Source organism: Clupea harengus, chromosome 2 (genome assembly GCF_900700415.2).
Source record: "Clupea harengus chromosome 2, Ch_v2.0.2, whole genome shotgun sequence".
NCBI lineage: Eukaryota > Metazoa > Chordata > Actinopteri > Clupeiformes > Clupeidae > Clupea > Clupea harengus.
The window spans coordinates 19,176,311-19,200,304 of NC_045153.1; the positions used below are offsets into that span (position 1 = coordinate 19,176,311).

The 23,994-nt window shown below is 41.5% G+C and overlaps 3 protein-coding genes across 3 annotated transcripts; 1 reads left to right on the top strand and 2 right to left on the bottom strand.

The window, feature by feature from the left end:
• Positions 1-888: 888 nt before the first annotated feature.
• Positions 889-13,788, bottom strand: cops8 (COP9 signalosome subunit 8). Its single transcript, XM_012834046.3, has 7 exons — positions 13,636-13,788; positions 12,888-12,958; positions 12,751-12,799; positions 11,294-11,426; positions 3,037-3,144; positions 2,590-2,652; positions 889-1,736 (listed from the first exon to the last, which is right to left on the bottom strand). The coding sequence occupies exons 1-7, from the start codon at positions 13,705-13,707 to the stop codon at positions 1,657-1,659; spliced, it is 576 nt and encodes a 191-aa protein (XP_012689500.1). The 5' UTR covers positions 13,708-13,788; the 3' UTR covers positions 889-1,656.
• On the bottom strand, positions 8,047-10,705 carry trim63b (tripartite motif containing 63b). Its single transcript, XM_042710210.1, has 2 exons — positions 9,642-10,705; positions 8,047-9,510 (listed from the first exon to the last, which is right to left on the bottom strand). Exon 2 carries the CDS (start codon positions 9,477-9,479, stop codon positions 8,433-8,435), a length of 1,047 nt encoding a protein of 348 aa, XP_042566144.1. The 5' UTR covers positions 9,480-9,510; positions 9,642-10,705; the 3' UTR covers positions 8,047-8,432.
• Positions 13,789-16,416: 2,628 nt separating the features above from the next.
• On the top strand, positions 16,417-18,687 carry LOC116224869 (THAP domain-containing protein 6-like). The gene is made up of 5 exons (XM_031585603.2): positions 16,417-16,733; positions 17,044-17,151; positions 17,477-17,669; positions 17,842-17,916; positions 18,375-18,687. Exons 2-5 carry the CDS (start codon positions 17,072-17,074, stop codon positions 18,585-18,587), a joined length of 561 nt encoding a protein of 186 aa, XP_031441463.1. The 5' UTR covers positions 16,417-16,733; positions 17,044-17,071; the 3' UTR covers positions 18,588-18,687.
• The last annotated feature ends 5,307 nt before the right edge of the window (positions 18,688-23,994 follow it).

The window sequence follows — 23,994 nt, forward strand, 5'->3', positions numbered from 1 at the left end:
AATCGTGAGGGTAGAAAAGGCGCAAGCTGGTTGAGGGACACAGCATACATGACAGTTAACAAATTCTCATTGGCTAAAAATAATTTCCGCTTGCCCTCTTAGGCAAACCCACACTTTTTGTTCTCTATAAACTGAAGAGACTGCTGAGGTAAACGCAAAAGACACAATTATCCAAAGCAAACAATTCCTGGTCCCTCACGTGGAGCCCTGTGGGCCTGTTTCTGTAAACAGGGCAGTACACACACAGCCCCCGGAGCCAGCCCTGATTTTCCTGTTTAACCACGGTAAACTAATTTCCTATGACCCATTCTTTTCATCGCATGGACAGACGGAGCATTTGGTCCGCATGTTTAAGGTTGGGCCCAGATGTTATGGTGGCTAACGCTCAAGAGGAAATATGTCTTTTTCTCTTTTTTTTTTCTCGATGTTTGAAGAACCTCATTTGTCCTTTTCACTAACCCACAGGATCAAAGGGAGCCTTAAAGTGTGCTCCTCTTTTGATGAAGCTGGGATTCATTTCACATAATTTAGTCACGTTCTGAATAAGGGCAGATGCCACACAGATAATGTTATACCTCATACTCCCTTATGGACCAGACAAAAAGCCCTGCTTTTTAATGTGAATGTTGATGAATGAAAAAAAAAAATCTTTTTTTTGAACGTAGACTTCTCTTCACCTATTTGAAAAAATGGGTTAAAGCCAGATGACCTTGAATTTCACCTTGTGTTCTTCATTCGAGTGTACATGCAGAAACCGCATGCTACAATAACATGAGTCAAATCTGTGTATGAGGCAGCAAGAACAACAATAATCTAGAGAGGAGACCACACACACAAACAACACTGATATTCTAAAAATAGAGACAAAAAAACCCACATGCAATGTTAAACCATGGAATTATTGAGTTCCTGTTTCACCAAGTCATTACCAATATATTTAAGTGCAAAGAATCAATACAATTGTTGCATTTCTGGTGTTAAATAAACAACAGAATAGCTCATCCAGTCTGCCCATAATAAAAACCTCCTTTACTTTAGTCCATCATTTATTATTCAAACATCAATTTAGACCTGCCTTTATAAAATGATTAACCAAAGTATGAATCTGTATCTTGTAGAATTTAATTGGAGAGTTGTGTGTTTTTATCACATGTTGAGAGATTCAGCACAGCTGGAGGACCACACAAATAACGGTGCCTAACAACTGACAAAACACACAACAGTTTTAGGTTTCAGAGGCGGTTTATGGGAAACAAGTCACCCTTCATCGATGCTCTTATGATAGCGCTTAACATCACAACACTTTACGACATCCTTCCGTGTCGCCTTGACCTTCCACATCATGACGTCAACAAGCAAAAAAAGAGACAAATACAAAAATCAGAAAAAAAGAAAAGAAAACGTTTTAGGATAAACCAATCTGGAGTAAGCGGGGGTGGGGTGGGGTGGGGGGGTGAAGCACTGGAGCACTCTGGGTCGGCAGAGGACTGGGCTGTGCAACTGAACCATGGTGTGCAGATATTACACTGGATGGCAGAGTCCTTGTGCGAAATAAGTCCTTCTAGGCCAGATTCAGGAGAGGAGACAGCTCTCGCAGTGTCATCTTTGAGGCAGTCGAAGCGCAGGGGAAGGAGAAGAGGAGGGGGAAGCCATCTATCAGTTCTCAAGGAAAGCCACGTAGTCAGTGAGTCTGGCCAGCTGCTGTTCGTTTGGAACCAGAGAGACAGGGGGCGGATCTGTAGGGGGGAAGAGAGAGAGAGAGAAAAAGTGCATGTGAATCAAATGGAGCCAATGACTGATCAAAGCCAAGAAAGTGCCACGGACCAACGCGAACCCGATTGTGAGAAACTGGTGACGTAACAATGATGTAAAAAGTCGGGGCTTTACGGTGCAATATCTGATACAACGTCCTCTGTTCTCTGCGTGCAGCTATGAGTTGAGCTCAGGCAGAAAGGGTCTCAGTCAAGCGGCACGGAGTATGGATGCCCGAGAGGCTTGGGTTTTCTGGGCTAGGGCTCATTGGTTGGATGCAGCTAGGGGAAATCCTCAGGGGAAGTCAGATGAAGACAGATGACCATGCCTGACGGAAGTCAGTGAGGATCTAGCGAGTGAGACCGCGTAAGATTACCAGATCGGGCACACTTCCATTGTGTGTTTCACCGCTATGCACCACTGATTTTACTGATTTTCTCAATGGTAGTGCGCCTCCTGCTACCTATTTGGATAAACATGTTTATAAAAAAAAAAAAGAGAAAAGAAAGCATTACCTAAAGACAAATGTGTTTACATGGGAAATGTTTGGAAGTGGGACAGCGGTGCATGAGAGAGTGCGTGTGTGAGGGAAAGCAGAGCAGCAAAGTATGACGGGGCAGAGAAGGGCTCCGGGGGAGAGAACAGGGAAAATGTGGCCCATAATTCCCGGCGGTGGACACAATTCCTTCCATGTGAGTGTTATGAAACGGAGTGGGGGTGGGAGGCCCATGGACGGCCTGCTAGATACATGCTCTCCGCACCAGACGCGCAAGTGTGGTGAGGGGTGCTGGACACAGAGAGAGAGAGAGAGATAGGAAGAGAAACAGTGTCCCCTACCTGGCTTCTGCGGCATCACCATCCGTGTGTTGGGGTCCGCCTGCCAACCCTGGCTGACCACTCCTACGCAGAAAAGGGGGAGCAGAGAGAGAGAGAGAGAGAGAGGGAGAGGGAGTTAGAGGGGGATGGGAGGGGAGAAGAGAGGAGAGGTGGAAAAAAGTTCAAGAGAGGTTTAATAGTACACTAAAAAGGTAAATGGAGGGAAAAAGAGAACTGAGGAGACAATAAAGGTCAAAGACCTTGGCAAGAAGAATGGGAATAGACGGAATAATACAGTATAATAAATTATTTTGATATTGCATACATAACAAATGAAGGAGAAGTAGGAAGAACCATGACTGTAAATTTGTTAAAACACTTCTACACTATGTATGCATCAAAAAAGTACAGTACTGTTCTAATTTCTGAGAATAAGACCACTCACTGACTAAAAGCATAGTGACTTACCCTTCACAGCGTCCTCAACAGAATACCCCACACACGCAGCAAAGTCTTCGGCCATGATGGAGGTGTAGGCCTGGGCCACTAGCCCATAGGCTCTCCTGCGGGTGGACTCTAAAACACACACACGATAAATACATCTAATCTGAGCAAATTACAGTTGCATCAGGATTGATTACAGCTGTATAAAGGACAAAAAAGATTTAAATGAATTTACTTTTGATTAGTTTACTGTATTGTCTGTTTTATTTGCCCTTTTCTAAACACTGTTATAATACAGATACAGAAAACACAGCTATAATGAAGAGAATGATTTTGACTGGCAGCGACACCGTATCCAGCCACTACTGTTGATAGGCTTGAGACCAGTTTGTCAGACAAACAACAACAGTACCACCAGGTGGCACCAACACAATTCTTCACCACAAACAGTTGCATATGTGGGGGCAGGACCAGCACTTTGTCTTACCACTAAGAGTACTCTAAGTCGCACTAAGAGCTTGCTCCTAAACCCTATTCACAAAGCTGCTGAGACTTTTTCTTTTTCTAAGGAAAAGCAGGAACTCCTAATCTCAGAGAAAGACTCTGTTGCCACGGCTGACATCAAGTCTCAGGCACAAGCTTGCTTTTCAATGACCTCAGTGGTTGATGAGTGACAGATCTGTGCTTCATAGCCTACTGCAAAGAACAATAATTATTAAATAATAACAGAATACGCTCCTACAGACCAAGTATCTTTGCAGTTTTTCCAAAATACATCTGTATGACATGTTTGTGTAGACAGGAGCTGGTTTATTTATACAATAAAACGTTCCATTCAGTTCCATTTCAGCACTGAGTCAGTTGTTTTGATTGGTCAGTGACATATTGATTCCTTTACACACTCTTATTCCCTCCCTCCCTCGATTGAGACTGTATGTTTTCAGTAATCTTGCATCTACATCTAAAAACACTATAAATGTGGAATATTAGAAACTGTCGTTTCCTTTTCGTTTGGGAGTTGGTCTTAGTGGGTTAGGAATCCCCTTGACTACTTCTTAGTTCTCCCAGTCTTAGGTGCTAGTTTAAGTGCTAAGGGGCTTTGTGAATTACTCTAAGCCAAAACAAATTGGAGTCCCAGTATTTCCACACCCATTATTATCAGAACTTTCTCCTAAACCAGCAAGTTAGGAGTTACTTTTAGCCTAAGGATGCTTTGTGAATACAGGCCCTGAACCAGAAGTCAAGAGCAGGGTTCTTGCACCATTTCAAAAGTAAAATGTAATGCTTTTTAAGACCTTTTTAAGACCTCAACAAATATAATTTAAGACCCAAAAATGTCACAATTTCTTTGGAATACTCAATTTATTGCCTCCTACAATGGAAATCAAAATTTAAAGTTTTCAAATTGTTATCAACTATGTGAAATGTGTAAACTCTGCAAAAATACTTTTTCATGAGACCTTTTTTTGAAATTAGGAGACAGTATAATAACTGACAATAACCCTTCCAACACTGTTTGGCCAATATAAATGTAAACAATCAAAGCTCACAGTTGGCATTTTCATTTGTTTTGTCCCTTTGTGATGCAGAACAGAGCCAACATAACATACATAAGTTTGGATTACGGATTGGATTAAATATGGTTTCTCACTAACGCTGCACGATAGCTCCTTCTTGATGAATGAAGCGATGCCATATTTGGCGACATATGCCGTTTTTTTTTCACCACAGGTGAATGACTGCAAGCTGCGAATCGGGGAACATGGCAGCAAAGACGCCACGTATGTCATCGTTAGATTTAAATGAATTGTGCCTCGTCACAGTATGGAGAACCCACAGTACCTCTACCTTTTGGGTGTCTGGCGGTGAAATTAAACTTGTTACAGCCGACTGAGAGGTGGCGTCTGAACTTGTATCGTCGTTAGTAGGGATGGGTATCGTTTGGGTTTTTTCCGATACCGGTGCTAAACCGATACTTTTAAAACGATACCGGTGCATAAACGGTGCCTGAACCGATACTTTTTTTAAAGCACAAAGCGACGATTGACGACATTAAAGAAAGGCTTTTTTTATTGCCAAGGCAATTTTTTTTCTTCAAATTGAACGATATATTAACTGTTCAAAGTATATTATAAATATAAATACATACAAAACACTTGGCTTCCAACTACAGCTTCAAACTCTTTAACTTCAAACTATGAACATTATATTAACTGTAAACAACAGTTTATAGTATACTTAAATAAATATAAATAAATACAAAAAACAGCTTCAAACTTCTTTTGCAAAAAATAGTATTATTGGAGTCAAAAATGTATTATTTTGTTTGCATTTATTTCATGAAATTTCACCATTTTATGATTTGTTTATACCTATCTTTTCTATCTTGTTTATAGTTAATCTTGTTACTTGAACACACTGAGTACGAGAAAATGTGAACTGCCCCTTTAAGAGACTATCTTTAGCTGTCATCTCCGTTTATTTTTCAGTCTTCGGTTGCTGATCTGCTGTTGACTCTTGCCTTCTCTCCCCTCTTTTCACGCAATTGTTTTGTTGCATTTGCTGCACGTCGCGATGTTTTAATCTTTTTGTGCGAAATACAGTGACACTTTTGACCGTTTACCTTTCGGTATTTTCTCTGTTAAAAGGTTGATTGGCTAGTTCTGTTTGTGCTTGCCTGCTCTTCACTGTCATAAGACTGTTGCTATGAAAACACCAATGAGCGTGAGCGACACAGGAAAACGTTTACATTGGGAGCTGGGGCAGTTTTACATGTGCCCCACGGAATCTTCCTAGCGACCATGTTCAATTGGCTCAGGCACCGAAATGAAGCACCGAAATCTGCGTTGCACTTCCCCATCTTCTTTGCATTTTGAACCTCACATCGACAACCGCGTAATGGCGACACGCAGCCTGACGTCAGCGTCTGTAGCCGACCTACCGTAAACAGCTATTAAATTGCGGAGACTCAATTCACACAATACTAAATTAATCAACTATTAGATGTTTTACGATGCGCCACTGTGCTTTCTCATCGTCATTAAGCGCACCGGCAAAAAAGTAATACCTACTGCAACTTTACGTGAAATTTAAGACAATTTAAGACCTTAATTACCCGAATTTTAATTTAAAAGACATTTTAAGACTTTTTAAGGACCCGCGGGAACCCTGAAGAGGAAAAGTTCATGAAAAATGGTGAGGCTAACATCTGGATACAAGGGGGAAATCAAGTCAAGACATAATCTAAGGTTTGACTTAGATGCATTAGCTGAAACCAATACACTTCCAGCAAATCTGACACTTTATATGTGGCGACTTAAAACCTACTGGGCTATAATTTAAGCAGTATTACACTGAGAGGGGTCGCTGGCTGCATGACAGAAAATGGATTCAGCTGGCTCTCACATACATCAGGAGAATCACACTGTGAAGCAACATCGTTTTAGTTGATTATCTGCAGACAGAGCTAAACCTATTTTGGATGGTTGAGAAGGGACTTCCAGTTTCCACAAAGATATTATTTGAAAAAACAAAACAAAAAAAAAACACAGTTATAGGTTGTGGTGGAAAGCCTACAAAAAAAATACGAGATTCATATAAAGCTCTTCCACCAAAATGTATCAAAAGGGTGTCAGGAACAAAATGTATCAAAAGGGGGTCAGGCACAAAATGTATGAAAAGGGGTCAGGAAGAGCCGATGGCTTTCCAAAAACAAGTTGGCACAGTCAGTGATTGAGTATTGTCACTGGAACGACAATGAGTTTGTGCAAGTCTCATTTCTGACAATGAGCTGACTCAAGCTAAAACTCTATGGCCCAGCTGGCAACACTACTACCCAACCTATCTGATCTTTAGATAATGATAATTATTCCTGCGAAATTCACAAACACGGATGTCTTTAGGTGACAAATAGAAATGCCGATTTGCTTGATTACTTTGCCAACCACAGTCTTGAGGGGGAAATAATGAATCTCCAGATTTGACATTTTGTGTTCTTTACCTGCTTCGTCATGTATCTGTCTGAACAGTTCACAGATCTGTAACCCCCCCTGCTAGTCACTACAGACAGGGGGCACTTACAACAAAACCACCTAATGAGACATTACCATTGCAGTACATGAGGGGGATGTCCGCCTTTGATTGTACGGAAAGATCATCTTAACAAATCATTCTCCCCCTACTGAGACATGGTGCAGTTACGTATTTGTTGTTCCCACCAGCAGTGTGTGTCCTAATGATCATCACAACATGTTTCGGAGCGTTTTAGTTTAACAGCATGGCAACACCCAGTGTTTACAAACACCGCTTTGGTTGCAACACCGGTAGGGCAATAGGGGGAGCCCATGATAAGCGAGATGCTTATGGACAGCTGCAACGACAGAAAAAGCTCTTTGACTTCATCCCCTACATGTTGACCCTGACGGTCCTCTGACTTTGTTATACATTAGTGTGATCTTTAGGCTTGTCATTTCCAGTGTGCTTACATTCTGACATCATATTCTATTTATGAGCAAAATAAGTTTGAGCAATGAGAAAATAAAATAAAAGATGCTTCATAAAAAGAGGTACTGGGTATTTTGTGAACTTAAGTTATCTGTGGCCACATTTAAGGCTGTTTTTAGTTATTAAATTACTTTGTATACAGAACAAAATTAAAAGATGACCTAGACCTTGGGTAATGTGATTTCAGTCTATTTCAGAGGCAGTCATGTTTCCTGATACAGTATACTTATACAACACCTTCCTTTTGGCTACTTTTATAAAGGACCATGAGTTGCTGAGCAAGGCACAAGTAAGGGGGAGGGGAGGCAACAGGACTCCATGCGGCCTTCATGGGCTATCTATTCTCAGCACTCCTCATCTCACTCTCTTGACATTTAAAAATAGCAGTCACTTCTCATGGACAGCATTCAAGTCAGGACTGGGTCATAGTTTAGAGGTTTTAAGTAAGGACTTGTTCTGGAGGAGTACTATGTGTCTGTGTGGAAAAATCAACCATATGTTGTTCTTGTTGGGAATTAACAATGTGAAACATTCTTTTTTTCAATGTTTTAATGGCCAGTTAGACATTAATGACATTAAGGCAAATGGTTCAAGTGCCTAAGCACTTTACTAGACTTTCTACATTCAAATCACAGCTACTGCTGTGGCAGAACAATCACATAGTCCAAGTATAAACAGATGATGTCCGACTCCTTAATGAGACATAAGGAGTGACAGTGATGAGAAAATACAAAAATCTTTCTTAAAAAAAAGCACATTTCGGCTACCATATATCTGGAATAAAAACACTTTCCAAGGCACCTTTGCAAGTCAAGTTGTTGGTGTGGGGCGACACTCTACTCCAAGTTCCCTTCGGAAATTCACTTAAATAAACCTAAACCAACTCCTAAAAGCTACATCAAGTCCATCAAGTACATTCACTCCTCTTCCTCCCCCTCTGCATCTTCAAAATCCTCGTCGTCTACACCAAAGTCCATCTTGGCCAGCAGAACCTCCACCGGCTCCGTGTTCAACGTAAAGTGGTCCATCCTCTCGAAGCCTGCTTCGGGCCTCTCCTCGCCCAGCGAGCACTTGGCCGCATCTTTGGTTTGCGTGATGAGGCCCTTGGAGGCCTGCAGAAACTCTGCGGCGCCGCTCTGCTCCAGCGCCCGCACGGCCGTGTCCGTCAGCTCCGAGCCCGCCTGCAGCCGGTCGCCGTAGCGCGACGCCATCCCGCGTAGCGTCGCCACCTTCTCGTCCTGCTCCTTGCTGACGCGATCCAGCATGGTGGCCTTGCGGTCCTCCAGCACGGCGTAGAGCCCGTCGAAGCGCTCGCCCAGACCTTGCTTGGCCCGCTGGGCATTCTCCTGCACCGCCGTGCACGCCTCCTCCATCTGATTGAGCAGCGACTGCAGCCGCCCGTTCCCGGCCACCAGGGCGTCGATGGCGTTGCTCAGTTCGGCCTTCTGGGTCTGGTAGACGCTAGCCAGCGGCGACACCTCGCAGTCCTTGTGTGCGCCGAATACCTTGCACATAGAGCAGGTGGGCACCTGGCAGGTGATGCAGTAGATGTTGATCTTCTCCTCTTCGTGCTCTTGGCACATGGGCTCTTTGCCGCCTTTGGGCTTGACGGGCGCCTCTGGCGTACTGCTCTCTCCTCCGCCGCCGCTGCCCTCTTGCTGCTGCTTGTAGATGTCGATGATGTTCTCCACCAGCAGGTTGCGCTGGAGCCCGTGCACACCATGGCGGTCCAGCACCACCTCGAAGCGGCACGTGGGGCAGCGGAAGACGCCGCCCGAGAAGCGGTAAGGGTTGCGCGAGTCGTAGAGGTCGCTGGCGCAGCTTCGGCAGAGATTGTGCTGGCAGGGCAGGATCACCACAGGTTTGGTGAACATGTCCAGGCATATGGGGCAGCTAAGCTGCTTCTCCAGGCTCTCGTTCGAGTTAGGTGACCCCATCAGTGAGCTGGTCCGTTGGATGTCCATGTCAACAAGGACTGACCTTGTCAAAGTTGTGCTAAAGGGTGAATAATTTTGGTATATGTTGCAAACGGTTTCCACTTCTCAGAAATCAAAGTTTTACACACAAATGAGCTTTACTTAAATAAACACAATTTAAAAAGAAAACAACCAGGAACAGCAACTTACGTTTTTTTACTCCACTAGCTCTACAGCAGTTTGTCGAGTCTCATGTAGTGCATTTGTTCTACCGGAGGCATGGTGGCCCTGACTTTTATATCACCCCCCCTTGCAGCTGATGACACTTGAGCCAGCCGTCCAATCCAGTCACACATTCCTCTCTGCTTGTTTTTAAGTCTGTTTTCGGAGAACCTGCCCCACCCCCCTCCTCCTCCTGCCCAACACCCTGAACAGCTCCGCTCCGCATGTGTAGTGTCACACTCAGCGGTTGGTCCCTGTCTCTGGTCCCCGTCTCCTGCAGTGGCAGTCACCAGATGGGGGAGGGTACAGAGGGGTATTGGACGACTGATAAACACGGCACACGTGACGGGGTGCAAGACACCTCACAGCTGACAAACAACCGCGTGGCGTTTCCTAGGAAGAGTACGCAATCTGTTGTTACCTCCAGGAAAAAAAAAGATCATTCAGCTTTATTACCACTTTCTTTTTATTTTATGGCCTCGCACTCATTTAATCAAAAGGGTCTACTCCTCTGCTTTCTAAATGTCATGTACTATGGGCATATATGACATTATCTCACTTACATGAAGTGAATCCAGTTCCATTTGAAGGCACCAAGATCACATTTTCCTTCTCATTTTGAAAAGGCAACAACTTGTGAAAAGAGCCAGCACTGTTCAATTTGTTAAATGTTCATCCATTAATGAATCCACTAAATATGTTGTCACCATACCAATTGTTTCCATCATTTGATGAATAACTCCCATACTAATACACAGACAGACCTTTTGGAAGTACAGGATAAACATTGTGGAACAAGACACAACACCCCAGACAAATGTGCACACAAATCACCACAGTGAGTCATTCTGCCCATCTGACTGCAATCGCAATTTAGGCACTTAGTGGGGAAAAACAGCTGCTCTGCAGATGGGCTAAATGGCCACGAATGTAAGAGCACAACTAAAACATTACTTCACTGGACAAACCAGTCAAAGATGAATTAATCACATCCACCAGCTCCACAAACACACCTCATGCCAGGAGCACACATGAGTGAAATGACCAGTCCACAAGATCAGTCAATCTAAGAGAAAGCATTAGAAGATGGTCCTTTTCCTCAGCACCATTTCAACATTACATTTGTATCTATCCCTCTCCTCCTCTCTCAGGTAGTCATCTCAGGATAATCAGTAGTTGGACATAAAACTCAAACTCCACGACCTGCATTTCCATCTGTGTCTATGCCTGGCTTTAGAACACACACAAACACTGATAATCCTCACAAACAAGCCTCACACCGGTTTACACGTTTACAGCGCTTCAGGCAAATACGGATGTCAGACCTAGTTCAACACATTTTTTACACCATCTTGCTTGTAAATGAATTAATTGGGATACACCAATCTGCTTCTAATCTAAAATACTAGGAGACGGATACAGCAACACCACATGTAATAGGAATTACGGGAATGTCTATTTAATAGTCTTATTTAATAATCTTGAAGAGCAGCAGGAGTTCATCCTTTTAGACAGGGACAAATAGAGTGGACAGAGTTATCTGAAAAGTTCTGCAAGAAGAATCAGCAGAATCAGAGTAACTCAATAGAACTGACCCAAACTGAAGCTGAGGTGGCCCTGATTCAGCAGGAAACCCGTACCTTGCAGCGCCTCCATGATTGGTCCGATGCCCTCAGACCACTGGTATGCGGCGATGGTCGAGTAGATCCCCGGGAACTCTCTCTGCCAGATGTGCTGTCCCACTGCCCACACGGCAGCCAGCTCAGGGTTTGCCTGCAATTCAATCACAATGGAGTAAGAATGCAAAGTCCAGCTGGGAAGTGATTAAAGCAGAGACCTAGGCAAGTACATGCCAAATATCTCCGTCACTAGAATCCCTCTTTAGAAGACACACATTCATATTGTCCTTTAAGTGCATTCGCACAAAAAAAAAAATGTTAAGTAAAAAATGGGATGCATCTAAGTGACTCTTAATTATTATCATCATCATCATCATCAGTTGTGGCACTTTGGCACTTTCTGTCACGTGCGGACTACACTAGTTTAATTTAATCAGGGACCGTGCCCACTGACATTTCTCTCAATATCAAAGTGTGACCCTCAGGCAGAGAAGCGAAGGTTTACGACACCTGTCCTATCACACTCATCATCTCTTAGTAAATCAGCATCTGACCGTGACATACAGGGTAAAATGCAGGATTAACAGAATTCATACTGTAATGTCTACCATTTTAAATATGCAGAAATCTATGACGATGTAAACAGTCCTACATTAATATCTTAAGGCAAGTAAATGTCTTAGACAATCTTGCCATGTACACACCAGAAACGTATGCTCAACCATAAATGTCTGACCGAACAAACAATTAAACTAAACTGGCGTTAGCAACTATGTCTCGGCAACTCCAGATAAAAACTACATATTTCCATACTGTTAATCCATCCTCTTCCTCCTTCCTGCACTTTTTCAATTTCTTATGTAAAATAGTATTTATTGTTACACTAGGTCTCTATTGCTTGTAGTTTGATTGTTCTTTCCCTTGTGCATCGCTTTGGATAAACGCATCCGCTAAATGACTAAATGTAAATGTGCAATAAATAAATGGTCAACTACAATGGATTACATTAAATCAGTGTCTGTAGCCGAGACACATTAGCCTATAGTTGAGCACCACCATGTGGTCATATTAGGGTGCCAACACATGTCACCTCCATCTTTTCATCTTTATAAACAAGCAGAGAGGAAGCTATTCTGAGGAACTTGATTAGTGTCAGATCAAGTGGTAAACCTCCTATTAGAAGAGTCCTATGGCTTTGTTTTGCTAAGATAATTAAGACATAGTTCATTCAGCCAGGCTGATCACTAAAGCACGTTTTTGGAATACACCCAGGACTGTATTCTATCTGGATAACACAAGCCTTACAGCATTGTTTCAGTTAGCAGCCCAGTGTCAACACCCACCTAGAGCATTATTTATTGATCAGCCTTGATTTGGCATAATTTTACATTCTGCCTTAATTTCAAGGATTTCAGTAAATTCAACATAATAAATAGTTCCAAAATGGTAGTGTACTTAGTGCCTTAAGCATCACTTACTGTTTTGATAGCTTGAGGGATCCTCTTCCAAAGATATCTAGCATTGTTCCTGGGAGTTAAACAACATCCATAAGCACAAAGTACTAGTGATGAAAATGATCGCTTAAATGTAGATATGGCAAAGTAGTCAGGCTTACATGTCGTTGTGCAGCAGATAAAGAGCCAGTAGTTGTGAGTAGACTTGGGGGGTGGCAATTCCACCAGGTGCCTGCGAAGCATAATCAAGCCTCATCAATATCTGTCTGTCGCACAAGTTACTTTATTGCTAACAAACGGTTCCCAACACACACACAGTAGGGAGTTTTGAAGGTGACAGACAATCTCTCAATTACAATGAGAAAACTGGGCAGGGTAATGTTATTAACTTCAAGTGTTGTTAGCAAGTTGCTTTCTCGACATTCTTAAACCCTCTTGGTTAAAGCCAGCAAAGTTAGATGCCACAGAAACCTAGGCAACTGACATGACTCCTCTTAAGACTCCTGATTAGCCCAATCTGGAGTGAAAGCTTGACTGTGCAGCTAGAGTGAAGTCTAGACTAGGTTAGCTTGCTGTCATGCAGTGCCAAATTAATCTAACGAGGTAATATCACTCTTGTACAGTTTCGCTAACACCAACATAGAGAGCTAATTAAACTGAAGTCGAACATAGCCAGCTTGCACAAATCAAGTTGCATCAAACACCTGGTTTCACAGGCAATACAACCTAGACAAGACAACATGGTGTTATTATTAACTTAGTATAACCAACTCCTCGGATATAACTCGACTGGCTAGCTATCGCTAAATAATGCTAGCTACAATTGTGGCAAATCGAAGCTTTCTTCCATTCGTTGTTTGGTAAAAAGCTGCGTTAACACTGCTCAATTGCCGGGCTGTGGTTACATACCTCTAATTCTTGCGTTTCGCACTGCTCCAGAAGTTTGTCAAAATTTTCAGACATCATAACTGCAGATGGCATTTTCACAACTAAAATCGTGAAACAGCTATCGCCATTGAATTAGCCATGGGTCTGCTTCTGCTAATTCTTGTTAGTATGAAGTGAAACTACTTGGTGTGTTATTGCCACCAAGTGGACTGGAGGGAAATATAGATTTGTGGCCCAAGGTCTAAAAGGCATGTTTCATTTCTCACATCATGCCCAGGTCTGTGATGCAAAGCTGGGTGTTAAACAAGATTTTTTTTTCCTTTTATATGAAAGAAACATTTCTAATTCACAATGAATGGTCTATTAAATGGTTATAGCATTTGTCAAAATATCCATTGTTTTTATTTTCATGAAGGATTCCATTGTTCCATTTGCAGTAATTCCGGAGGTACCTACGGCTACAGAACCGACCTATAGTTACTTGTTTAAATGATGGAAGATGCACCAGGTTTGATGCGTATCATGGAACAGAGTCTGCATTAGATCTTATGATAGTAGGCTATCTGATCAGATTGCAGGGGTAAGTCAGTAGGAGGTTAATGGAAATTATCTTGGCAGTGACCATTATATCATCTGGGTTAGTGTTAGGAATCAAAATGTGTGTTTAGAGGATGAGATGGAAAATGAGAGAGGAAAACTGGGGGTTATATAACTTTAAGGTGAGTGGTAAGCTGATGGAAATAATATCAGATAGGAGTTGTGATGTTGATGAATTAAACTAAAAAATTACCAATATCTTGTGTGAGGCAGCAGAGGAGGTTATTGGTAAATCTTCTGGCATGAGGAAAAGGAAAATGGTACCTTGGTGGTCAGATGACTGTAAGGAAGCGGTTAAATCCAGAAAAGCCTTCAGAAATGTTCAATCAAATCATTCATATACCAATTTAATGGATTTTAAAAGAGCACAGTCTAAGGTAAAACGAGTTGTAAGAGAGGCTAAAAGGACGTATTGGCGTGAATTTTGTGGTAAGATAGGGGCAGAAGTAAAAGTGGGTGATGTTTGGAGCATGATTTAAAAGATGGGAGGCATTAGAAGGGAATTCTCTATACCTGTGATTTAAGATAATGATGTAGAGGCAGTGGCTAATCAAGAGAAAGCTGAGATGCTTGCAAAAGGTTTTTATCAAGGTTCATAGCTCAAAAAACCTAACAGATGAATAATTATCTTGGAGACTGTGAGAAGGTGAAATTTTCTTCCCCTTCTCACTGTCTCATGAGGAGTTTGGCCCTGGTGTAAGGTGGACTCCCCCGCCACAATGGTTCGATCCGGGCTCCCCCACCATAGTGGCTGGACCCGGGAGGCCAAATTGCTTCAACTGAACTCAGCTGGCGGCCCCTATTTAAAGGGCGCCTCATGTTCATGGAGGGAGACTTTTCTGGAGATGGCCATGAGAGAACTTTGCAGAGAGCATTGAGAAGGCATTTGTGAGCAACCCGTACCTGTTGTGAGGTGGAGGGGAAGCTGTGTCTAGCTGAACTGTGCTAAGTAATAATTGTGCTCAGTGAGAATCTGTGACAAGTTAACATATGCGTAGTGAATTGTGTCTCATTTAAGTCTGCGTAGTGAATGGTACCTAATTTAGGTCGGCATAGTGAATTGTGCCTAGTTAAGTCTGCGTTGTTAATTGTGCATAGTCTGATTCTGCTAAGTGAATTGTGCCTAGCTTGATTCTGAAAAGGAAGTTGTGCCTAGTTAAATGTCGCACTGTGAGTGCATTTTTGTCTCTGTGATGTTTGTTTATTTTGTGTGCAGTGGTTTGGGGTTGATGTAGAGAATTCCCTCGGTTGATAAAATAAATATATTTTGATATGAAAGCCACCATCTCCTGCACCCTTCTTCCCAACAACACCGTCCAGTCGCGACCTCTCCCTAAACAACGTGGGGTGACCGCCCGGTCCCTCAAAGAGACTTAAAGTAATGGAGGAAAATAAAGGAATACTAGGAAAAGAGGCAAATAGTGAGAGCGTACTTGATAAGGAGTTTACTTTATTTGAGCTTAAGAGAGCATTACATGGGGCCAGGAATACTTCACCAGGGAAAGATGGTATATGCTACAAAATGATTAAGCAGGTAGATGACGTGGCTAAGTATGGAATTCTAAAACTTTATAAGATTTGGGAGCAAGGGAAATTGCCTTTGTGTTGGAAACAATGGCTAGAAGAGGCTAGGCTCCCTAAAGCAATACTTTGTTCTGACTCTGTCATCTCTCACATCTATTCAAAATGGAGAATCAGCATGTAGACAGGATCTATTGAATGAAATCAATCAAATCATATTTGCAATTAATTAACAGGGAAGGACAGTCCAGTTTGTGTGGGTTCCTGCTCATAAAGATGTTGAAGGGAATGAGGAAGCAGACAAACTGGCAAAAGAGGCAACGAAGGTTCAATTAAGCATTCCACTCAGTAAATCAGAGATCAAGGTACACATCAAACAGAAAAATAATACAACGTGGCATGAATGGGATAAGGAGAAAAAGGGTAGGAATCTTTACAACTTACAAGAAATCTCAGGGAAAAAGAATAGTTACATAAACAGACAGAAGGAAGTCTGGTTTTACATAGGTCACACTGCTCTAAACAGTCATTTATCATAAACAAACATCCATCTGGAAATTGCGAGGTTTGTGGAGTCAGAGAGGATGTAGAACATGTTCTGTTAAACTGTGAAAGATTCTCTAGACAGAGAGAAAAACTGAAAAGGGCGGTTAGTGCAGCAAAGAAAGTGTTCTGGAGACGTTATTGGGTGAGCCAAGATCAGGAAATATTACTAGTTCCATATTATCATTTATCAAAGACACAGTGTGCAAATAGGATTTAGATCTCTTGTTTTGTTTTGATTTATTTGGTTTTGTTTGAATTGTTTTGTTATATTTTATTTTTTATATTTTATTCATTTTTCTTTAAAAAGATCCCCAATGAACTGCACCTCGGTCCAGTAGATGGCGGTAATACACTTAGCTTGTAAACTGCCATAAAACACAACAGAAGAAGAAGAAGAAGTTCAGGCGGCCATCTTGCCACAGCCAAGCTTTCTAGCGGGATCTGTGGTACCTGAGGTAAGGTCAGTGATCTGCACAAACGCTAATACTCTTATCTCGCTGAAATCTTGACGGATTTAAAAATGGTTTGGTTTCTTACAAACGTTATTAACGCGGTTATAATTCTCTTCGAAAAACGACTTAATCGTGCAGCTTAGTTGTGTATCACGGCTAGGCTACTACCCAGTCATTTTACATCAGTGGGAGAGACAGAATTTCAGAATATAAGTTTCAATATAACTTAAGTTGCACATGATTTAACTGAAGTTACACATGATTTCCAATCGGGTTGGTTTGTTAAAAACATCTTACATTATGATTTATACAGGAGATTGCTGACTTTATTGCCAGTGAAGATGCCAGACGTTTGTGCAGCCTACAGATGCTCTAATCGCCGCTGTCTCGAAACGAGAACCCGTGGGATCACCTTTCACCTGTAGGATATTACAATATTATGATTTATTTTTAGGATAATCGTTAGTTACTTAGTGGAAGTATGTACAGGAACAGCGGGGCTATGACATAATAGTATTGCTAGATTGTTTACACAATCACTGAATGTTTCTTTTGGACACCTTTTTATTGTTTTTAGTGTGGTTATCTCATTCTTAAAGTACATACATACATACATACATACATATACAATTACTCCAAAAATATGATAATTTAGGTGTCTATTTGTGTCCTTACCCTTAATGTAAATGGAAATACGGATTGAAAATGTTGACAATAATTTATATATCTGGGTACATTTCTTTAAGGTTTCCCAAAACTGGAGAGAGGAGGAGGAAGTGGGAAGTTGCCCTAAGAAGGGACAGTTTTGCTGCCTCTGACAGGACACTGCTCTGCAGTGAGCACTTCAGGAGTGAGGACTTTGACAGGACGGGGCAGACTGTCCGGCTTAAAGATGGTGTTGTGCCAACCATTTTCAACTTTCCAGCTGATCTTCAAAGGGTATGTGTATCATTGACCAACAATAATTTAAAGTGTATAAGATTGATGTATCAATATCAATATAAGTATGTGATTAAATGTCACACTTTAGTTTTTTGTTTCTGCAAGTTATATAATGTGTTGTTTATTACAGCACATTTTAGACACTCAACTTCTTTATTGTTTATTTTAGTCAGTAGCAACAAGAAGCACAACTACTTCTAGTAGAGCGGATGACAACCTGCCAATGGACTTGATGCCTGATGTTGTGAGTATTTGCATGTGGAATGTCACAAACTAATGAGAGCATCATATGGCTTGTTATATTAAATCCTTTATCTTGGTGGTACCCAGAAAGGTCTATGATGGTGTTAGTAGTCTAAGAGCCCAATATTATTTGAGGTGGTACTCTGTGTAAAAAGTTTGATCTCACTTTCTCTGTCACTCATACACTGGAATGAATAAACATGCGTTAACATTGAAACTACACCCAGGGGTAGGCAACCTTTACATTTTTGTCCAGAGCCACAAAACGTATTTTTGCCTTATAAGTGGAGAAGCCTATACAATTTCTTAAAAGTATGCTGTTGTGTTTTCTGTTGGAGAATTGGAGAACCTAAAAATGTATTCAGGCTCACAGAATTGAAAAGTGAAGATTGAATGGTTAAAAAAGTAAGTTATTAATTTCCGTATTACTATTATTTATATATTTTACCAAAACAACAGGGAGCCACTGGAGAGAGGAGACTGAGGTGCAAGCGGCAGGCCACTGACCACTTATATGCATTGCCTGCTTCCCCTAAGGCTATAAAGGCCAAACTTGAAGAAGCTTCAGCGAGAGTGAGGAAACTGCAGCGGGAGAAGAGTAATGCCTTGAGGAGAGAAAAGAGGGCCAAGAACAACATGCAGGCTCTTCTGGAGGAACAGTTTTTTTCATAATGGTATGTATTGCATTGTTATGAATTGATTCAAGGAGGTTTAGTGTCATAAAAGTAATTTTAAGGATCCTAAACCTCACACTGATTATACTTTAAGGTCAGGGATGCAAACTAGTCAGCTTTACCCCCCCCCCCCCCCCCCTCCCCCAATGTGGCAATGAAGTGAATTGTTTGAAATGTGGATTTGTGTCTGCCCTGAGAAGTGCTGCTTTGGGAGCATTCACTATTTTCACCCTATACTGTTAGTTTGCATCCCTGTTTGGCAGAATCATCATAGTAAAACAATATTTGCTTTTGAAGGTTCCTCTCTGTCCTGGGCTACATCATAAACATTGACACGTGGATGTCGATGGTTCCTGTGCTGATTTGAAGGACAGCGATATGTCCTGACCTACAGATTCAGCCAGGACCACTTGGAACTTCTCTTTAACTCCATCGCAGCATCCGGTAGGGTTCATCATTTATATTTACCAGCCGCAACACTAAGTGACACAAAGTTTCAGCTTGTATTGTTTTCAGTTTGTCGGTCCATATGTTTTTTTTTCATTTTTGGTAAAATGTGTTTTCTGAAGACATACACATTACCTGGAAGTGTCACAAACTATTTTGAGTATTTAGAAAAATGTCTGTGTGTTTGACTATCTGTTTGCAGAATGTATCACCACTGATTGTTTGATAATGTCATTCGACTTAATTTATGTGGAAAGATCATTCAGGGGTGGCTAGTTCTAATTTTTTTTTTTTTTTAAGCATAAAACATTTTAAAGCATATATTGAATATCTGTGTAATATACTTGTATATCTTGTGTTTTTTTAAGGTGGCTGGAATAACAACCCTAATGCCAGCCAGTTCAAGTACATCTTTAGAAAGCTGATGGCCCAGTGTGGAGTTGTTAAACCATGCAGAGGCAATGTGACCGCACAGGATGACAGAGTCCCTACCAGCGGTCATCGACACCTCTACAAGCCTATCAGCTGTAGATGTCCTCTGCAGCAGGAGGAGAAGATCTTCCATCCCCGTTTGCTGACATTCCTGCCCTAGTACATGACCACAGCTACCTTCCCGTCAGCTTCGTGTACATTTCAGGTAAAGACTGAAAGTCGATTTTGCCTATAACCGATAGAGCCAATAGTCAAATCTGTGGGAAAACAATCTGACGATAGTCCAAAAAGAGAAATGTCCCCTTAATTTTCCCATGCTTATTAATTATTATTATTATTATAAGTTACGATATTATTATACTAACTCAAATTTCAGGATTTGTTGTGCGACGGGCTCTGAAGAAGCTGTCCTGTGATGTCTGCCGTGCCAGCCTGATGACAGACGCTGCATCTGCCATCAAGGAACAGAGCTACCACCTGCTGTCTCTAAAAAACAATGGAGGCCTGGTGATTCCTTCAGAGGGCAGAGTGAGGGTCGTTAGGGCAGCAGAGTGGGTTATTCGCCAGGTATCATCAAGTTTCAGACGATCACAGCCCATCAAACTGCTAAAGGTCATGTACATTGTACGGAAGAGGATCGGGTAAGAGGATGTGTTTGTGTTCGGGGAGCACATCTGCGACGCGCAGTATGGCATAGACAGCCACAACCATACGCTGCTAACATTAGTTGTGTCCCTGTTTTTTAAGCTCAGGCTACACCACATCACTAAAATGACTACACTTAGCTTACAGAGCAACAACATGCGACAGAAGCTCAATAAAACAGTCCTTTTCAAAGGGCATTAGCCTGGTGGGTCTCTCTGTGGGCCCGCCCAGGGCGGGAGTTCTCAGGTGCGCGCAATTGGAGGTTGATTGACGGGTCTAGAAAAGGCCTGCCTAGTCTGTGCTTGAGGCTGCTTCTCTCCTCTTGGCGTTTTGACTTTTTGTTTGGTTTTACAGGACTGATCTTTGCACCACACTTTTGGTTCCTTTCCACTTACTGATTTACACCACACTTCTGTTACTTTATATTCTTATTTATTGTTATTGTTAATCCTTATCGTTTAATAAATATTTATTTGTATTGATTTCACAGTTTTTTGGGTCATTTTTTTATGTCTGTCCTCCATGTGTATACCTCCACAGTAGTCTAGTTCTCTCTAGAGGGTGGGGATTTTCAACATGCAGCATTTCTTGATGTATATTTGTAAAGGGAAATCTTGCACCTTTTTTTACTGCAAATAAATGTCACTTTTATAAAAAGAATATTACTAATACAATACAATAATATTCCTATTATAAAAGTATACATATATCTCATGTTGCCATTCTGTATGCTGAGTTTTAGTAGCCTATATATTGATTTAACATAAATACCTTGGGCATGTAATTTATTGCACCTATCTGTTTAATGTTATTTTCATATGAAAACCCATGGTTATAATTATTCATAAGTATGCAGTGTCATGAATACATCTCTGTACAGGGTGGAGATTTCAACATGCAGCATTTATTGATGTATATTTGGGAAGGGAAATATTGTACCTATTTTAGAACATTATTCTATTTTTTAGAACATAACAAAACTACATCTCTTACGTTTATAACAAACCAAACCGTCAAAATCGGTCGAAAATTGAGCAAGTTATGGTTATTTAAAAAGTACATGTACCACTAACAACACAATGTTATGGGTGAGCGAGCTGACTGGCAAGAAGCTGTATGATATGATATAAATATGATGAATACACTATGGACAAGATATGCAGATATAAATAGGAATACACTATAGGTGAGATGTATACAGTACTAAAAAAATGTTCAGTGGCTTGAGGAAGGTGTGTGGCGGGGGGGGCTGTGTGGCGGGGGGGACTGCTTTGTATGCATCAGCCATGTTGGTGTAAACATGGTCCAAAGTCTTGTCTCCTCTCTTGGGGCAGGAGACATGTTGGTGGAATTTGGGGAGTACATTCTTCAGGTTGGAGTGGTTGAAGTCACCGCAACAATAAAGGCTGCCTCCGGGTGTAAAGTCGGTTATTTATGGGAATAGGCTTTCTTTGGCCCAAACCTCTGCCACACAGATGTGTGTATAAATCAGTGAGGACCAAAAGGGCATGCTAGTTTCTGGGCACGTTTTCAACATTTTACAGCTGACAGAATCAGGGTCCTGAGCCAGATGGCCATTCACCTTGTGGAAAAGGGCAGCAACCTCCCTTTCAGTTCAATAGTGTCATCCCAGATAGTTTGTTTACACAGATAGTTCAGCTGATGATTTTCAAATGTAAAGCTGTTGAAGGCAATGTCAAACTTGCTATCTGTTTGGAACTTTGCAATCCTCAAACTGCACAGTCATGTATTCTGTCTTAATGTTTTTTTTTTGTTGAGCTACATTCACAGATCTATAATTTGGTGTTCTGATGACTGAATCACCCCTTCAAGGTCACAGCAATTTTACTGTAACAATCAGATACAAACATATCTATAATGATCCAGGATACTGGCAGATTCTTGACATCACACAGTGCTGGTTGTGATGCAGCGAAATTGAGTAAATCACATCAATTGCAAATTGACATGATCAAAACTAACTATAAAACTATCCTTGGCCAAGTGGCAATAACAGAAGTCAGCTTAATGTAAAAATACAGCATTGCTTACATGGGGAGCTCTGCATGTTGCAGAGTTGTATGTTTTTTTTTTAAATGCTAGACACAGTGTCAGTTTTATGGCGTGTGCCATGTTTATGGTATGAGAGTGCACCCCTTGACAGCTCAAGGTGACTGTTAAAGAGAGTTTGCCAAGCTGTTTGCCTGACTACAGCCAAACTATGTCTCCCCTGCCCTGTTACTGAATGTGGGGTTGGCAGAGCCTGTGCCTACCTGTGGGGAGGCAGATAATGAAAGGTCATCGGGACATTTAATCTTTCATAGTTAATTCATGCTATGTGAGTCATATATTCAATTAGGTGTAAATTATATATTGTGTGTGTGTGTGTGTGTATAATTATAATAGGAGCTTAATGTTTTGTGTATTTCCCTATGAAGTACATAGAAGCCAGAAGACCCCATTATTTCAACAGAAGCTGCAAATGTAATATAATAAAAAAATATATGGTAGATCTGCACTGTGACTAAACATTCTCCCACTTCTCATGGTCAACTTTGTGCAGCCCATTGAGAGGACAGGAGGGCACTTTCTGTGTGCTCCTGCTCAAACAGCCCCAGTGGTACAGAAAGACTGACACATTAACATGTCAACAATCTGCTGGAAAACAGCCATAGAATCCAGGGCAGCTGTTTTGCCAAGCCCCACCATTGTGTGATTTAGCAGCGGTGCATTGTGCGCTATTCCTGTATCAGTCTTGGTATTATATCATGGTAAACGTATTTGACCTTAGCAACCATCTGACCAGTCAAACAGCCACTAATAGTGGCTAGTTAGTTTCATGAGGTAATGGAAGAACCCGTATTGTGATCTAGGCTTTTCTGCCTGCCCTCCACATATCACGTACCACTATAAATACAACTTTACAAACAACAGAGGGTTTAAATAGACCAGCTGGATATAATATCCTGCAGTAGGCTACTTGGGACAGAAAATATTTAAGGTCACTTATCGCCATTCCAAGGCATGTTTTCAGTTAGCAGAGGCTCATGCACCTTAAGCCAGCCAATTACAAACCATCAAGGAGCAGACGGAGTCAGACATTCACATCACTATGTTAAAACATCAAATAGCCACCAAACCCCTACCAGGGAGGTGTGCAGAGGTAATGTTCCGGGGAGGGACTTTCTTTGTCCCCCTGTTTTGGAAGACCTGCTGCACCAGTTTTGGAGAGGTCTGCAGGATAACCTCCCGGCCCGAGAGGAACTGAACAAAATACTAGAGTTCCAGGGTGATGAGCTTCGCTGGACTCCACAGAGTGGATTGGGTGGGTTGATTTGGCTGCAATTAAATGAGTTTGCTTCCTGCTACATAGTGAGTATTGCCAATATTGCCAGTATTGGAGGGGAGTCTCATGAACAAGGAAAATGATTCAAAAAAAATGTTTTACTCTTATGTCTTAAATGCCTTTGGCTAATGACATTTGGACAGAAGGAGTAAATAATGCAGCGGTGAAAGATTGGAAATCACAGAAAGATTGAGTGAGGACAGAAGTGTTTATAATCAAATCTTTCTCTAAATTCTTATGCAATTTAGTAATTTGACTATTCAATTTACGTCACTGTTTTCCGTAAGAATTAAGCAGTGAATATGGCCTGTTACTACTATGAATATACCACTACTACAACGTCATTTTTGATTTTTGCAATGTTCATGAAATAAGCATTAAAATTGTCAGCGACTGGTGCAATATATGACGTTTTGCTTTAAAGAAATCCTTTTTTTCCACGTTGTTAGCAGTGAATCTGATGCACACACAAGTTTCCATCCATCCAGTTGGCTGCTGTCCCACAATGTCTGCATGACAATATCATGTGAGACCC

What these genes read in the sequence shown, in the direction of transcription:
- trim63b (XM_042710210.1), bottom strand. Translation starts at nt 9,479, where the DNA reads ATGGACATCCAACGGACCAGCTCACTGATGGGGTCACCTAACTCGAAC.
- cops8 (XM_012834046.3), bottom strand. Translation starts at nt 13,707, where the DNA reads ATGCCATCTGCAGTTATGATGTCTGAAAATTTTGACAAACTTCTGGAG. An exon ending in AATCATGGAGGCGCTGCAAG is followed by an intron (nt 3,145 to 11,293) that starts GTACGGGTTTCC and finishes TGTGTGTTTTAG; the next exon opens with AGTCCACCCGCAGGAGAGCC. An exon ending in TGTTGAGGACGCTGTGAAGG is followed by an intron (nt 2,653 to 3,036) that starts GTAAGTCACTAT and finishes TTTTCTGCGTAG; the next exon opens with GAGTGGTCAGCCAGGGTTGG.
- LOC116224869 (XM_031585603.2), top strand. Translation starts at nt 17,072, where the DNA reads ATGCCAGACGTTTGTGCAGCCTACAGATGCTCTAATCGCCGCTGTCTC. An exon ending in CGTGGGATCACCTTTCACCT is followed by an intron (nt 17,152 to 17,476) that starts GTAGGATATTAC and finishes CATTTCTTTAAG; the next exon opens with GTTTCCCAAAACTGGAGAGA. An exon ending in TTCCAGCTGATCTTCAAAGG is followed by an intron (nt 17,670 to 17,841) that starts GTATGTGTATCA and finishes TGTTTATTTTAG; the next exon opens with TCAGTAGCAACAAGAAGCAC.